Source organism: Syngnathoides biaculeatus, chromosome 22 (assembly GCF_019802595.1).
Source record: "Syngnathoides biaculeatus isolate LvHL_M chromosome 22, ASM1980259v1, whole genome shotgun sequence".
Taxonomy (NCBI): domain Eukaryota; kingdom Metazoa; phylum Chordata; class Actinopteri; order Syngnathiformes; family Syngnathidae; genus Syngnathoides; species Syngnathoides biaculeatus.
This window is the reverse complement of record NC_084661.1, coordinates 7,289,061-7,305,209: the sequence shown is the minus strand read 5'-3', so window position 1 is coordinate 7,305,209 and position 16,149 is coordinate 7,289,061. Positions and strand designations below refer to the sequence as shown.

General features: G+C 38.8%; 1 protein-coding gene across 3 annotated transcripts in view; it reads right to left on the bottom strand.

The window, feature by feature from the left end:
* Positions 1 to 16,149, bottom strand: part of pemt (phosphatidylethanolamine N-methyltransferase) — a 39,057-nt gene that overhangs the window by 4,105 nt on the left and 18,803 nt on the right. For 2 of the 3 annotated variants that reach the window (XM_061810397.1, XM_061810398.1), the window contains exons 5-7: positions 11,836 to 11,981; positions 8,372 to 8,483; positions 855 to 929 (exon numbers count right to left, since the gene is read on the bottom strand). In XM_061810397.1, coding sequence (XP_061666381.1) covers positions 855 to 929; positions 8,372 to 8,483; positions 11,836 to 11,981 — 333 coding nt within the window. The remainder of the gene's footprint in view (positions 1 to 854; positions 930 to 8,371; positions 8,484 to 11,835; positions 11,982 to 16,149) is intronic. The other variant, XM_061810399.1, reaches the window with a different exon arrangement.

Sequence of the window (16,149 nt, the reverse complement as noted above, 5' to 3'; positions counted from 1 at the left end):
CGCAAAACAATATCTGTGTAGAATCGGTCAAAATTCAGTATGAGCAAGAAATGCATATGAATACAACAAGCATGCCTATTTGGGCAGTGTGATGAGTGTGTCGCTAGTAATGTCTTGAAATTGAAGACAGTTTGCAAATTTAGTACACATTTTCATTTCCAAAACTGGAAAGCACAAATCCATTTACCAAGAAACATCAAGTACATGTTATTTGTATTTGTAAGCAACAAAGCGATCTAGAGGTCAAGATCTGTGCTTTAAACTATGTCAAATTTAGAGAACACAATACAAGTCTGTATTCAGACAGTCTGCTAAAGATCACATTATTAAGTGTTTTGAGTCCCATGCCGATTACTTTAGATTTCAAGGAATTAGGCCTATTGTGATCACGATGATGACTATATGATCTTAGGTTTGATAAATAAAATTGGTTTGATGAATTCTCATTTAGATCTTTCTTTTTATGCAGTACTTGTACCCTTCTCCTGTCAATTAATAAAATTGCAGCTGTAGCGGGCGAGACTCACTAAAACACACAGAAACATGCCCACATTTTTTTGATGGCTGTTGTTGTACGATTATAAAAAGTTAAGTGGCATCAATGAAATCATTCCCAAGTCTAATGTCACATCAGCGTTGTAGAAATATTTTGGATTCAAGCCAGATGAATGTGGCAAATGGCGACACTGCTAAGCTAGTAACAACGCAATATGAAGCTAAAAGTGCTATCCAATCTTTTTCTCAGGCAAAAAAATACAAAAATCAACAGAACCATTGAGACCCCGACCAAACAAAACATATCTATACACATTTGTTTTTATATCTACATCCGTTCAATATTGTGTGGAACTTACCCCTCAAATTGTATTGCTATCTTGTAGACCAAGGCTACGATTGCAGTTAAGACAAGACCAATTGGACTTGCACCTCTGGTGACACAAAAAGGGGAAACGAATCAGAGATAAGTCATAAGTACAAAATTTATGCATGTATGTATCTGCTCAAAACAAGTGCATATTGGAATTGATTATACGGTACTTCCGTGATGGGCCTCTCATAGTAACACACTTCACCCTCAGACATATGCACATTGTGTGAGATGTAGTAATGAATGTCAGTTCAACTGTCAAAATCAGGGCTGTACAATATTATTCATATCTTGGTCCTCCAAAGACACTCATGTTTGTACAAATTGCATCCTGGCCATATTACTTACACCTAATGTCATCGTATTCAAAGACCGAGCCAACTTTTGTGAAATATAATAGACGACGCCAAACGGCAAGGCGGCACTGTGACGTCAATTGACATCAAATTGATTTCCTATTATGTATCCGTCTGAAATGAAGTCTTGTGACAGCTGCAGACGAAACACGCAGCACAATATGGTGACCTACATATTCCTGGTTTGAGAGTGACCCACTGACACATTTTTTGTTTTGGTCAGCAATAATAATAAATAAATAAATAAATAAATACAACTCATCCAAAAAGAAAGCACCTAAAGCATTCAAAAGGAAAATGAAGAGAAAGGGCACCGGGTCAACAAAACTAATGAGAAAAAGCTGGACAAGTAAAAGCCTAGTTGGGTAGAGTGCCAAATATTCTGCTGTCAATAGACTGTGGTGTTAACTCGCATTGTTTAGGTTTTGCATAAACCCCTAACAGTGCTATTTGTAGATCACAAACAATCTGCCACCACCAATATGGGATGTAATTAATGACCTACTAGAGAAATACGTAGTGTACACGAGAGCCATATTGACATCAACATCACATGGTGGCGGGGGAGGCATAAAGCTGAATTCTTGATGAAGCTTACAAAATTGACCCAGTTCGCCAGACAGCGATGGTGACACAGGGAAGAACAAAAAGTTGGTCAGTATGGTCACAATGACTCAGCCCGTGTCCTTATTTTTCCCCAATTACTCAACTTATTGCAGACTAATTAACGCCGTTAACACGCAGCTTGGTCATTCGGCATTACATCAATTGCCAATATGCACACTGGATGTTAAATTGTGGATGTAAAGGAGTTCATTAACGCTTCTGACATCCAAGAAAAACATTTCAATCTTGTTTGAAAAATGAAGAATCTTGTGTAAGGAAATGAATTGTTTAAATAAATGAAGTACAATTGATAGATTAGTTTTTAAACCTTTGCGTTGGCTGGAAACATGCCTATAGTGATTATTTTTTATGCTCTTTCAAATGTTGCCTTATATCATGTCTCCAAAATATATTTTTTTAAAGTATCATCTGCACAAAGGAGGTTATCTCATTTGTCCAGATGAGTCCGACAATTTAAAATAAGCCAGTAAATTGCAATAAAAAAAACAAAAAAACTCACATTCACACTGACAGACAATGGCAGGTCTTCAATTAGCTTAACATGTATATTGGAAGAAACCCATGCAAACAAAGCGTGAGCCGAGATTCAAACCCGGGACTTTCCCACTGTGAAGCACTTGTACTAACCACTAGCAAATTGTGCTGCCATCAATTTTTCCTGCTAATTTGGAAATTCTGGTCTTATTGTCTGGCATCAAATATGATAAGAACCAATTTGCTGATTTCATGCAAATCATTGACAACTGCAAATTATGTCCCTTCCATTAAATACTGGGCATTATCCGCAATGACTTTAAATTTATCAAATGATTGAGAATCAGCACAATGTGACTTCAAAATGGCTGCATATTGACAAAAAATGCTACAATTCATGTCACAAATATTCATACCATCTGTTGTGGTAGTTTACAGTAGCATTTTTCTTTTTTTTTTTTTTTCTCCCTAGGACAGACCATCTGTTGAGTCTGTCCACACAAGTGACTGACTGTGCTCATGAATATGCAGCACCATCTCCATATGCGACTTCTAATGATGCAACATGACAACATGTAAAGCAGAGTATCTGAGTAACCAATGCTCCTAAAGTCGTCCCATTCCGAATTCAACCCAGATTTGAAAGCAACACTTACACAGAATATCACAAGGGACTTCATCTCAGCGAGCATCTGATGAACTCCACAATTGTGATTTGCTTTTTGTTTGGCTTTCATATGTATAGGTGCTTTTTCCTGCTACCGTGGGTTTCTCCAATACTGCGGCATCCTCCCACATTTTAAAAACAGGCTCCCGATGTTAATTGAAGAGTAAATTGTGCATAGGTGACACTGTCAATGGTTGTCTGTCTATTCACCGTGTGGACGGAACCAGGTGTACTCTACCATTCACTGTGAATGGTTGTCTGTCTATTCACCGCGTGGACGGAACCAGGTGTGGTCTAACATTCACCTGAAGTCACCTGGGACATGCTCCAGCTCACATGCTTCACTCTAATGAATGATGGATGCTTTTACTTTGGGAAAGTACCGTACTTCTAAATATGAACAAGCTAAGCATCACTGGAACAAAGTATTTCCAAAAGGTTCCACTGTGTTTGGGTGGAAAAAAAAATAAATTGGGGAAAAAAATACAGTTGGAATCATACGACGAGCAAAACAAGTAAATGACTAAAAAAGGCTGTTGTGTAACTTGGGTAAACAAGAATGACACTAAAATCATCTTCTTTGACTTAAGAGTAAGGAGTGAGGTAAGCAAAAAAGGAGATTTTGCCTGGAGCGGACATGTGACCTTTTCACAATCATTGCCCATAGTTCGCATCCCTCGAGCAGAGCACATGAAAATTAGCAAAGTAACTGAAGTAAAGCACTCATACTATTGATAATCCCCTTTTCGATTATGTTACGATAATGTGTTTACTCACTGAAACTAACCACAAACCACAATCTTATTATCGGCCAGATGTAGTTCTTTAGTTGATATCTACTGTAAGTGGGGCATGATGCCCATTTGACCTCTGAACTTTGCTGTGGATTCTGTGGTGTATAGTGCCATTTTGGTTCAAAAGTACAGAAGAAGAATCACTACTTTTACCCGAGTCTTTATTTTTAAACAAGTCCCGGTCCTTCTACTTTAGTACAAAACAAGTACTTTTGAAGGTTGCCACTGGTTTTCATTTAAAGTGTCATTTTGTTTACCTTGACTAGTTTCACCAGGACTTCTCAACGCCTCCTCCAGAAATCTCTGCTCTGATACAAACCGGTGTGAGATGAAAAGAGGCGCAGAAGTTCACGGGACTCAAATGTGCTACAAAACAGAACTCCTCAGACAAATATCAGCTGATGGAACGGAAAGTTTCGAAGGCCAAAGCAAAGCAAAGCAAATTTATTTGTATACCGCATTTCGTACACAAGGTAACTCAATGTGCTTTACATGATTAAAGGCATTTGAAAACAAAGAGATAAAAGATTAAAAACGGGATGAAAACCAACAAAAATGACAAACACAATATTACAGAAAAAAAGAATTAAAACCACATACAGTGCAAGTAATATGATCAAAAAGTGGATACATTCTAAAAAGCATGAGAAAAAAGTTTTCAACCTGGATTTAAAAACATTCACACTTGGGGCTGACCACACCTCTGTTGGCAACTTATTCCATTTGTGTGCAGCATAATAGCTAAATGCTTCTTCACCATATTTCCTTTGGACTCTGCGCTTCACTATTTGACCTGAGTCAGTCGATCTCAGAGCTTTACTGGGTTTGTATTCCATAACCATTTCTCTCATGTATTCAGGACCTAAATCATTTAGTGATTTATAGACCAGTAGCAGAACTTTAAAATCTATTCTAAAGCTGACTGGAAGCCAGTGCAAGGACTTTAGGATTAGAGTTATATGCTCTGACCGCTTTGTTTTGGTCAGAACTCGAGCTGCAGCATTGTGAATGAGCGGCAGGTGTTTAATACTCTTTATCGGGGGTCCAGTCAGAAGACCATTACAGTAGTCAAGTGTACTTGAGATAAAGGCATGGATGAGCTTTTCCTGGTCTGCTTGACACATACAAGACTTCCCTCTAGATATGTTTTTCATATTGTAGAAGGCAGAGGCGAGCCTGTTGCAAGGTTTGCGTGAATTCTACTTTTTCCAGAGTCAATGTGAATACTCACACCACCTAGTGAACGCAAAGTCAAGAACATCCAAACAGTTTTCGATACAGTGATATCTTGCAGTAGCGTGGTGGTAACTTTACTATCATAATACTGTGATTCGCAAAGCTAATCAGCGACGTTGCTGTGGTATTCATCCCACCTTAATACTCTGTTTATAAATCACAATCAAGTCAGTCTATCCCAAGAGACTTTACAGAGTACACCATGGAATCACAACCTTTCACTCTCACGTTCACGCTTCGACCTACAGGTGTCAAACTCAAGGCCCGTCACTGGACAGAGTCATTTTTTTGAGGTCTGCGAAATTCTGCTCGTATTTTACATTATTATAAGTATATTGGCCAATGACATAATAGGTGCCATGGCTCTGTAATAGACACACCCAGGGAGTACCTTTGTGGCACAGTATTATGGCTAAAGTGTTACTCTGCATATAAAACGACAGTTCGCCACAAAGAGAAGGACGTCATGTGACCTATTCAGATCCCTTCTTCTTCCTACTTATTATAAAACATCTTGGTTACACAAGAGCCTGGTAAGTGGCCTAATGTGTGGCAGTCTGGCACAGTGAGGGCCAAAAGGATTTTGTTCATTTATTTCCCCCCTCCTCTCTAAATCCAAACCCATTTTTCTTCTATTCCACCGAGGGGATAATTTGGAGTTTATTGCTCTTATGACAGATATATTGTCCACAGGAGTAGTTTAACTGGACAAGTGCATGGGTTGAAGTTATACTGTTGATGAAAACTGGTAACTAAATCCCTTCCTATACATGTAGATCTTTCTACTGCAAACACAAAGTGTGCTTATTGTAGAAACTGGAGCGCTACCCCATAGATCTTGCCAAGAAATGCCAACATTTAGTGGAGCTCACCCAATTTTAAATAGATGTTTTTGTGTTTGAGGATGGACTCACACAATCTACTGTCGGGTCTTCTAAGAGACTAGTCCATTATTTAGCTTATTCGAATGGTTCCTCAGACACAAAAAGGCACATCACCAATACTAAACTGCATCCAATGATTGACATGTTTGTACTAAGAATACCAGATGAGATGAAACCTAAGACAAATTAATTTTTTTGGTAAGCTTTAGTGTGACTTCATGGGCAAAATAAAATTCTAACGTGGACACCTTCACAGGTGAACAACTTGGAATTTACATGAAAATGTGTTTAATCACATCCTATATAACGGATGTAAATGTCTACATGTCTGTTCCAAATGCCAGGTTTCAATAATATAAAAGAAATTACTTCAAGATATTTTCCAAATTCCACCAATAATGTGACCTACAACCTGCGCAATTTACCGTAATTCCTGGCCTACTGAGCGCACCTGGTAATAAGCCTCACCCAGTACATTTGTAAAGGAAATACCATTTTGTACAAAAATAGCCCGCAGCCGTGTAAAAGCCGCAAGTGCCCACATTGAAACAGACATTGAAACACGAGATATTTACAAAGAAAGATGGTACACAGAGTTTAGCGCTAGCGCTGGCACGCTAATGCTAGCGCCTGCTACCGCACTAACGCTAATGTTAGCGCCGCTGCGCTAACAGGGCCGGTTAGAAAAAAAAAATATGGTAAAAATCACTGAGATGCAGCAGTAACACGCTAGCGCACCGCTAACACGGCCGGACCGATAAAGTCACATCCTCAGCACATATATTTCACAGGTGGCACAGATCTTGCCCTCCAGATCACTTTGTTGCCCACAAATACAAATAACATGTACTTCATGTTTCTTGGTAAATGGATTTGTGCTTTCCAGTTTTGGAAATTAAAATGTGTACTAAATTGGTGATTTTTTTCGCTTTGTAATAGGAACCTGAAGGTTTCGGTTTACCACCGACTGCGATCTTGAATTGCTCATAATTCCTTCCACCTTTTATAAGACCTCAGATCCAGCTGAAGAAAAACAGCGCCAAAGCATGCTGCTAGTACCACGATGTGTCACGGTACGAAGGATATTCTTTTTCTGATCAGGAGTGTCATGTTTAGCCATAAAGTTCAGCCAAAATAATATTTTCCCCACATGAGTTAAGGTGATTTAAAGCCCCCCCCCATTCTTTTTTTTAAGATATGAAAACATTTGGTCAGCATTTACTGCTTTCCGTGTGAAGAAAATCCTATTCTATCAACAGCAGTGGTCTAGCTGTAATTCTGATGTGTTCTTTTATGTATACAATGTATTATGACTTGAATTGTGCTCCATCTACTTGGCTAATAAATCCTTGGAATAGAGATTTGTCAAAATGGGTTCTTTGTTTTCTTGATAAAACAACTGATTGATTGATTGATTTGAAGAGATGTGTCAAGACATAATATCCACTCTGTAGCTCCAGTTTAGATGCAGTATACTGATAACAAAAATCCAGAAGCTAAATAAAAACACAGTGAGAACAATCCATCTGAAAAAGAATTGATTGTAATTTTTCGAAAAACTGTTGTGTTTTACTGTCCTTGAAGTATTATTTAGTTGTCTTTTCATAAAACTGCTAGACTACTATGATACAATCCAATCTCTTTAGGAGACAGCACTGATTTGACTGTGGTATCAGTATCGTATCTGTGACATCTAAAAGTTAAAAAATACATCCCTCAAAAGACTGATTGGTCTGGTGCACCGGCCACACTTTATTTATTTATTTATTTTTTTGCACAGTGCCTCTGATAAATTATACAATACACCTGGACTCTGAAAGGCTGAGGCATGCCTTAAATATAAACTAATACGGTCCTAGTGGTGAACGTGAAGAAAAATTATACAGAAAAACAGAAAAATAATTCACAGCAAAGGGACAATCAAGGTAATGGAATTAGGGCGAGGGTGTGAGAAAGAAAGAAGGCTATACAGCATGCCAGCTTTTCATGGCTCATTAACCCTGAAGCACTTGCCATAACTACGCAGGCTGAGGTTGTTATGTGCTCCCAGTTTCCATGGAAATGTATTTCAATACAATCTCAAGATGGAGGTAACTTGGTGAGAGCATTTTATTTTTTAAGACTGCATCCATCAATCCATTAACGGAGCCACTTATCCTCACAAGGGTTGCGGGAGTGCTGGAGCCTATCCCAGCCATCTTCGGGCAGGAGGCAGGGTTGGAGCTGTATGATTGTTCTTGTAACGTCACAAATTTATGGATTCTTAAATTTAAAGTGTGCACTGTGGTCATTTACATTCAAATAAATTGAAATAAACATCTCCAACAACAAAATTGCGGATAGTGTATATGCTGTGTGGGTTGTAACTACTAGCCTCTGTAACTGGTAGGCCGAAACTTTGTCAAACCCTGCATACAGTACACTGTATATATTTAAAAAAACAACAACAACAAAAACACACTTACATGAGTGCTAAGCCAAGGTAGTGAGCTGTGCTGCCCCAGTACATGGGGTTCTCCGTGAGGCTGAAAGGAAAGCGCGTCACCTTCTCATTCATCAGAATGCCAAAGTAATCACCTGCAGAGTACATAACAGACACCAGTTTCCAGCAAGATTATGACATGACAAACAATGCTCATTATTTTATGTTTAATTTATGTATTGCTTTAAAGATAATTCCAATGAATGAATGAATTTTTTTAAAATCTTCGCAGTCATATGGAATTTGACAAATGTGGTCACTTTGTGTTGCAGCCATTAAGGAATGCTGCTGGCTTGTTTCTGTGAATTCTTTTAGTGGGTAAATGCTAATTAAGTATAATGCAACACATTTAGCGCTATATTTATTTCACAGAATATAACTAGTAATTTACTTTAAATTTAAATGTCACGAAGACCTCTACTCACTCAACAGTGTCTAATATTTAATCTAAAAAAGAAGTTTAGTAAATTAGGTGTATTTCCATCATATTTTCACTTGTCATTAATAAATAAGAAAGTTACTAAATGATTTCTCAATATTCATTTTGTTTACACTGACTTTTGGTAAAATTATTTCACTATTATTTTGTCTTCCTGAATAAAATTCTGTGGTGTGTTTTTCCTCAGATCCCTTCTCTAAGGTGCAGGTCATTCAGTACAAAGATACAAATATATAAAACTAATAATAAAAACAAAAAAGAAAAAAAACCCACATGGTCAAAAATTAAAAGTGAAATAAATAGATACAGGTGGCACGGTGGCTTAGCAGGTAAAGCGTTGGCCTCACAGTTCTGAGGACCCAAGTTCAATCCTGGCCCCACCTCTGTGGAGTTTGCATGTTCTCCCTGTGCCTGCGTGGGTTTTCTCCAGGCACTCCGGTTTCCTCCCACATCCCAAAAACATGCAAAATTAATTGGACACTCTAAATTGCCCCTAGGTGTGATTGTGAGTGTGACTGTTTGTCTCTCTGTGCCCTGCGATTGGCTGGCAACTAGGTCAGGGTGTACCCTGCCTCCTGCCCGTTGACAGCTGGGATAGGCTCCAGCACTGCCCGCGACCCTGGATAAGCCATAAAGAAAATGGATGGATGGATGTGAGTTAGAGACTTTACCATGAAGCTTGGTTTGAGTCAGCATTGACAACCTGAACAAGAGACATGAATGACTAAAAGCCATCAGGTACTGGAATTTGGTGAAGTATTAGTATAATGCGTCCTGATGTAATGCACACCGCCAAAGTTGACCTAAAAAAAATCATCAGGAAAACCCTTCTACCAATGTACAATGGAGAAAAAAAAAGGGGAGCAAAGAAAAAGAGAGAGAGAGAGAGAGCGAGAGAGAGAGAGAGAGCGAGAGAGAGAGAGAGGAGAGAGAGAGAGAGAGAGAGAGAGAGAGAGAGAGAGAGAGAGAGAGAGAGAGAGAGAGAGAGAGAGATCTCTCTCTCTCTATCTCTCTCTCTCTCTCTCTCTCTCTTCTCTCTCTCTCTCTCTCTCTCTCTCTCTCCTCTCTCTCTCTCTCTCTTCTCTCTCTCTCTCTCCTCTCTCTCTCTCTCTCTCTCTCTCTCTCTCTCTCGGCTTGTCCCATTAGTGCTCAAAATATTAGCAATTATCTGTATTTGTATTTTGCTTGGTTTATACATTTATTGCGTGTACTTGTATTGGTTTTCAATATGTGACCCTCCTGAGGATAGTTGGCAAAGAAAATGGATGGATGGATAAATAGATACATTACAGAAACATAGCAGATATTTACATAAGGTGCACCAGAAATTGAATATTGCCCATTTAAATCTATGGCTGGATGATGACATAGTTTTTAATTATTATGTATTGTAAGTTTGGAACTGCAAAAATATGAAAAAATGAAGTGCAACATGGTTTTATACTCAATGGTCATTGAGTTGACAGAGCAAATATTGCAAGATTACTTGCGCCGAAGGGGTCTGAAGTAGGCCACAGTTTACTGCAAATTGAGCACCACGCAACAAGTTCCCCAGATAATTTATGCACAGAATTTGGCCAAGTTAAAGCAAATGTGAAGAAAAAAAAAGATCTAGGAAACATCCTGTCGCCTTGTATGCTGCCAAAGAGAGGCTGCTTATGTCCAAGTTATATAACTGTTCAGTGATACATAATCATCAAGACCCCTGCGGGTTGGCAGCAATTGCTTGTTTGCTTTTGAATTGAGAGGAGGGGTGACAAAACGGCAATAGTGGCATAACAATACGTTAACCCAATTTTCAATCTCCACAGTGACAACATTCAATGCCAAATGAATCCTGCTGTTTTCTTGTGTCACCAATGTTTGGTTTCATTGTGGAGGTGGAAAAAGGGCAACCTGGTTTCTCCTAAATGTGTAGTAGTAGTAAGAGGGTAAAAGTTTGACCGCAATTGCTAAGTTGGGATGCCAGGTGGCAGAAACATTAGCGCCCTGTGTAGTTTGATTATCTTTGTTTCTGCTTCATCACCTTGACTCATCAGGTCATGGTGACTTGAGGCGCTTAATATAGAGCACAGACGACATGAAATCAACACAAGCTTTTCCCCCCTCCAGCGCCTGTGTGGGTCGGAGGGGCTTACATTTGAGCATACATTTTCCCTTCATCCTTAAATTCAATTTGTATTATGAGGACAATTCCTTCTATGTCTGCCTAAGAGAGGCAAGGAAGTTGTGGGTGTTGATGAGTTCATTATGCTGCCGAGGTATTAAGCTTCAGGTAATTGTATTTTAATTGGGCAAACATTATGACCTAATTAAAGGCTGAGAGATTTTTACATTTAAATGCAATTTTCTTCACGTAGGAGGCCATTTATGCAATGCGTGAATATGAACACTTTGATTAACCCAGCCACTTGGGGGCATACATTTACTGACACATTTTACTGTGAAAATGATTCAAAGATTTTAGGCAATATTTGTAATAAAGAAAGATCTTGAGGTGTGCAATCGGGGGAAAAAAAAAAAGTGAGGTAGCCTTAGATGTTATCAATTTGAATGTACATTGATTGTGTATAATTACAATACGGTAAACTAAACTAAACATAATATTCCCCTCTTGCTGAGTGGAGTTTGTATGTTCTCCCCGAAACATGCAACATTAACAGGAAATTGCCCCCAGGTGTGATTGTGAGTGCAGCTGTTTGTCTCGATGTGCCTGCGATTGACTGGCAACGAGTTCAAGGTGTATCCCACCTCCTGTCCGTTGACAGCTGGGATAGGCTCCAGCACGCCACGCGACCCATGTGAGGACAAACGGCAAAGAAAAAAATATATATATAGAGGGCAATTTGTGTTTGGCTAAAGTCGGTCACTCGAGATGACCAACGCTTGACACAAAAGGTCTGTCGATCAAAATGTGAGTTGTATTTTCTGACTTTGTACCATAATATTGGCTGTAAAACCACGTTACATCAACAGACAGTATACGGTACACACTCAGTTCGACTTACCAAGGAATGTCCCAGTGAATCCCAGAGCGAGAAAGCTGCTTACGACAAACACAGAGCCCACAGCTATGAGAAGCACACCCATGTTAAAGACCTCATTCCTGTCAAGTACGCTCCACCTGGCCTGGGTCCTCATTACTACAGTCATGCTGCAGGGAAAACAGATCACAATGCTATCATTAGTGTGTTATTTTCAGCACGGTTCAAAGGGAATGATGACTGAAGCGACAACAGTAAGGCAATTCAAGGCAAAGCCCATTGAATGCACTACTGTTCACGGTTGAGTAGATCTTATGGGAGCAATAGTTATATGAGAAGTAACAACTTTAGTCACAACAGCTAGCCACTATACTTGTGTTTGTAGTTAGAATCCCATTATTTCAAATGGATTTAGTCCAATGATGACACTATTGGGGTTACAGATTATTTCTATTTTGAACAAACGTTTGCCAATAAAACAGCCTAGAAATTGTATCAGTTCATAAGCCAAAATCTCACCAGTACACACAATGTTTTTAGTATCAAATTAAAGAAGGGGGAGGTGAGGATTTTAAGTAAGACAAAATGAAAATTCTATTTAAAGGCATTAAAATTATTTTTTTTTCCAAAAAGGGTCAGAGCTCTGATCGGAAGTGTGGTAATGATATTCAACCTCTTGTCAGCTTCTTAGAAAAAGGTATTAATGAGAAATGGAAGGAATGTCCGATGAAAAGTGCCAAATGAAACTGTTGACCTACTTCAATGTATTTTCAAGAGTCAGAGTCATGCTTATATAAGAACTTAACATACATAGTTTGTCATATCCAGCCTTTTGTGTCAGAAAGATGAAGCAAATTTATGAAAAGAAAACATCAAATAGTCTAACATAATTCAACAGTATTCGTTCTGGTTGTAGTCTAAAGAGGTGTTAAATTGTACTGCACAATACGGAGACAATTTCTAATATTTTTTAAATGTTGTGCAACTAATACATACATATTCTTTACAGTTTATCCTGCTTAGGGTCACAGGAAGCTGGAATCAATCTAAGGTGATTCCAAGACTCAATACTCAATATTACATGAAAAATCACTGCGATGTGTATGTTCCCCTGATCAGTATAAAGGTGTTAAAGTTTATCATATGACAAACTTAAATTTTGCTGAAACATTGAATCTGGAATAAACCAACTTTGTCATAGATGCATGAGAAATCAAATTTGCGATAAAAGACATTAGTAGTATACGTTTGTTGTTTTATATTTAAATAACATGAATTCTTGTATTGCTATCTTCTATCTCTAGCTACCTTTATGTACCGTATTTTCCGCACTATAAGGCGCACCTAAGAGTCTTCCATTTTCTGTAAGGCTGACAGTGCACCTTATAATCAGGTGGGCCTTATATATGGATTGATATTGAGCCTTTAGCGCACCCCATCTAATGGATGTATAACGTAACCCCAGCCTCTATTATCTATTAATAGCGTCTATTCTGTGCGCCTTGAAAAAGGTTTTGAAATAGGCCAGCCATTGACTGTGTGCCTTATAACGCATTGGGCCTTATAGTGCGGAAAATACGGTAAATCTTTTTTCAAAGGCCAAGAACAAAATAACCCCCCCTCAAAAAAAAAAATCTCCTTCAATAAAAATGCAAACTTCAAATGTTTACAGTCCCTGCCTAGGATTTGATAAAAAAAAGCATTTAAAAAAAAACAACAAACAATTCCATTGGTTACCGAAAGGTAAGATGCAATACAGTTATACTGTACGTCACGGCAAAATACACAACACTTATGATCCTGTAATTGAATACTTGGCGACAATATCAAAAAACCCTTTTCTTGGCTACAGCTCTAGTATTCATAAACTCTGTGGTACAGCAGCAGCACGGTGGTTGACTGGTTTGCATATCTGCCTCACAGTTCTGAGAATGCGGGTTCAAATCTGGCCACACCTGTGTGGAGTTTGCATGTTCTCAATGTGCCTCTGTGGGTTTTCCCACGGTACTCCAGTTTCCTCCCACATCCCAAAACAGTATTTACCAAAGTAATTGTTTTGATGAAGTAATTTATAACATTGTCATTGGAGAAGATTTTTTGTTTGTTTCCCCTCACGGCACACCCCAGAGAGCGAATACTTTCCCAGTACAGAATGGTTGGTTCATATAAAACACAGGGTATATGTTGGACTGGTCACTAGATTATCATAGGCCACAGACAGACAAACAACCATTCACATTCAAATTGAAAACTATTAATTATTTACAGGGCTCAATGCAAGTTTTTGGGAAGTGGGATGAAGCAGGAGTGCTTGGAAAAAACTCACACAAGCACAAGAAAGGTCAGAGTAACGACTCAAATTCCAAATCTGAGAATCGTAAGTCAAACATGCTTCCATGCCTCCCCATTCAAAAAGTTCAACTCATTTATCTCATTTTAAACGCCTGCATTGAAGTCGCCAAACCTGAGAATCTTCATGTGGCACTGAAAATTCAGTCATCAAGCAGAGATTGTGACCCCCTTTTTTCCCAGCTAAATCCTCTTAAAAAGCCCCAGTAATGAGATGTCTTGTTACAGACGCAAAGGACTGACGTCATCGAGCTCTAATAAGTTAAATGTCAAGACTGTGGGCCCAGCAGACGCAATACGCGACTACGGCATGGGAGAATCTTCTCTACAAATTGGAGCTCTGCAGAAAGTAAAGATGTACATTTATATAAAATGGTATTTCCATTTTTGAGCATTACACTCACTAGCTTGCCAGTTAAATTAATCTTTAACAATTAACACACAACTTCCCCTCCAAGGCACCATAATTGTTAATAACAGTACTAACAGAAATGCCAAAGTCAAGCATACACGATTGCAGCTGCAAACTTAAACTTGTCACATTGTGTGAAAATAGACCAAAATGTGGTGCTGTGCAAGTGTGATAATCATAAATAGTCAAGCAAAACACCTTTTATGATGTCACTGTGCCTTGATTGTTTGCTTGCTTACATGCAATTGGACATTTCATTGAGTGTACTTGATGGGTTGTTCACAATGTCAAGCTCAATTGAAAAGACCCCAGTCAATACATTTCTATAAATGGATTGGGGGTTTGTCAGAGAGGCAATATTAGAGACAAAAACCCACATTACAAAAACACAACGGTTTCTGAATTACTCATAGCTAGCCATGTGTACAGACATTGTTGGGGTCAGACACTCTAGCTAAAATTTAGGAAATTAGACAAGATGAAAAAGATTCTATATTCCTTCATCCATGCATTTTCTATACTACTTATCTTAACTAGGTTCTCGAGTAAACTGGAGACAATCCCAGATACGTTGGACAAGAGAAAGGTACACTCTGCATTGGCCAGCCAGCCAATCGCCGGGGACGTACCCAAAAAACTTAATGAAGATTTAGAGTTTTCAATCCAACAAAGTAGTATGGTTTTTAAATGTGCGAGAGAGTCACAGTAAAAGGAGAAAACCCATGCAAGCACGGGGGTAACATGCAAACTAGACTTGACGCCCATTTGATCGGTGAGGTCGGTATTGGCCGATCACAAGCATTTTGTGCTGATCATCTTGATTTCATAATTCACTAACTCGATCACAGACTTCATTGATCAGCTCTGCAAAAGACATTTACTGCACGTTGCCATCTTTCCAACTATATTTGAATCCAAGAGCGACTTTATTTTTTAGCTTTCTCTTGTGTCTTTTGATGTAAATCTGTAAATACCTGCCTGCCAATAAAGTTATTTAAAAGTAGGGCCGTCTGAGACAAGACACGTGATCCCCGGATCTGACTACAAGACAAATTTACACTTTCACACTTGCACTATGTTAGACTATTGGATTAAAAACCTGTATTCTGATACCACACCATCCCGTTTTTCTAAAATCATTGGGCTTTATCTATTTAACTCAAATGGGACCAGATTCTTGTTATTGGGGCGATGTCAACAAGAGTGGATCGTGCCAACTGTACTATGAGGACAAAATGGGGAAAAATGTGTGCTGGTGGTCACCGTTGCTCAGGACAGGAGAGGACGGTCATGTAAGGTTTAGTTGAGGTATGTTCACATACTTTAATACGCCTTGCAAGCTGGGAACAAAACCTTATGTCGCCTAGCAAGCTAATGCTAGGACAAAGTGTTGTGCGTAAACATGCTGCCGTTCTGTCGAATCATGCTCTAATGTTGGGTGAAATAATTTAATCACAGTAAATTAGCACCCAATATTTCTGTCATGTTGTAAAGTTGTTTTGACGTGACTGATTAAAATACATGACCCGAACAGAGCAGTGCTTTCCAATTCTTATGGAGCCAAAGAACATATTTTA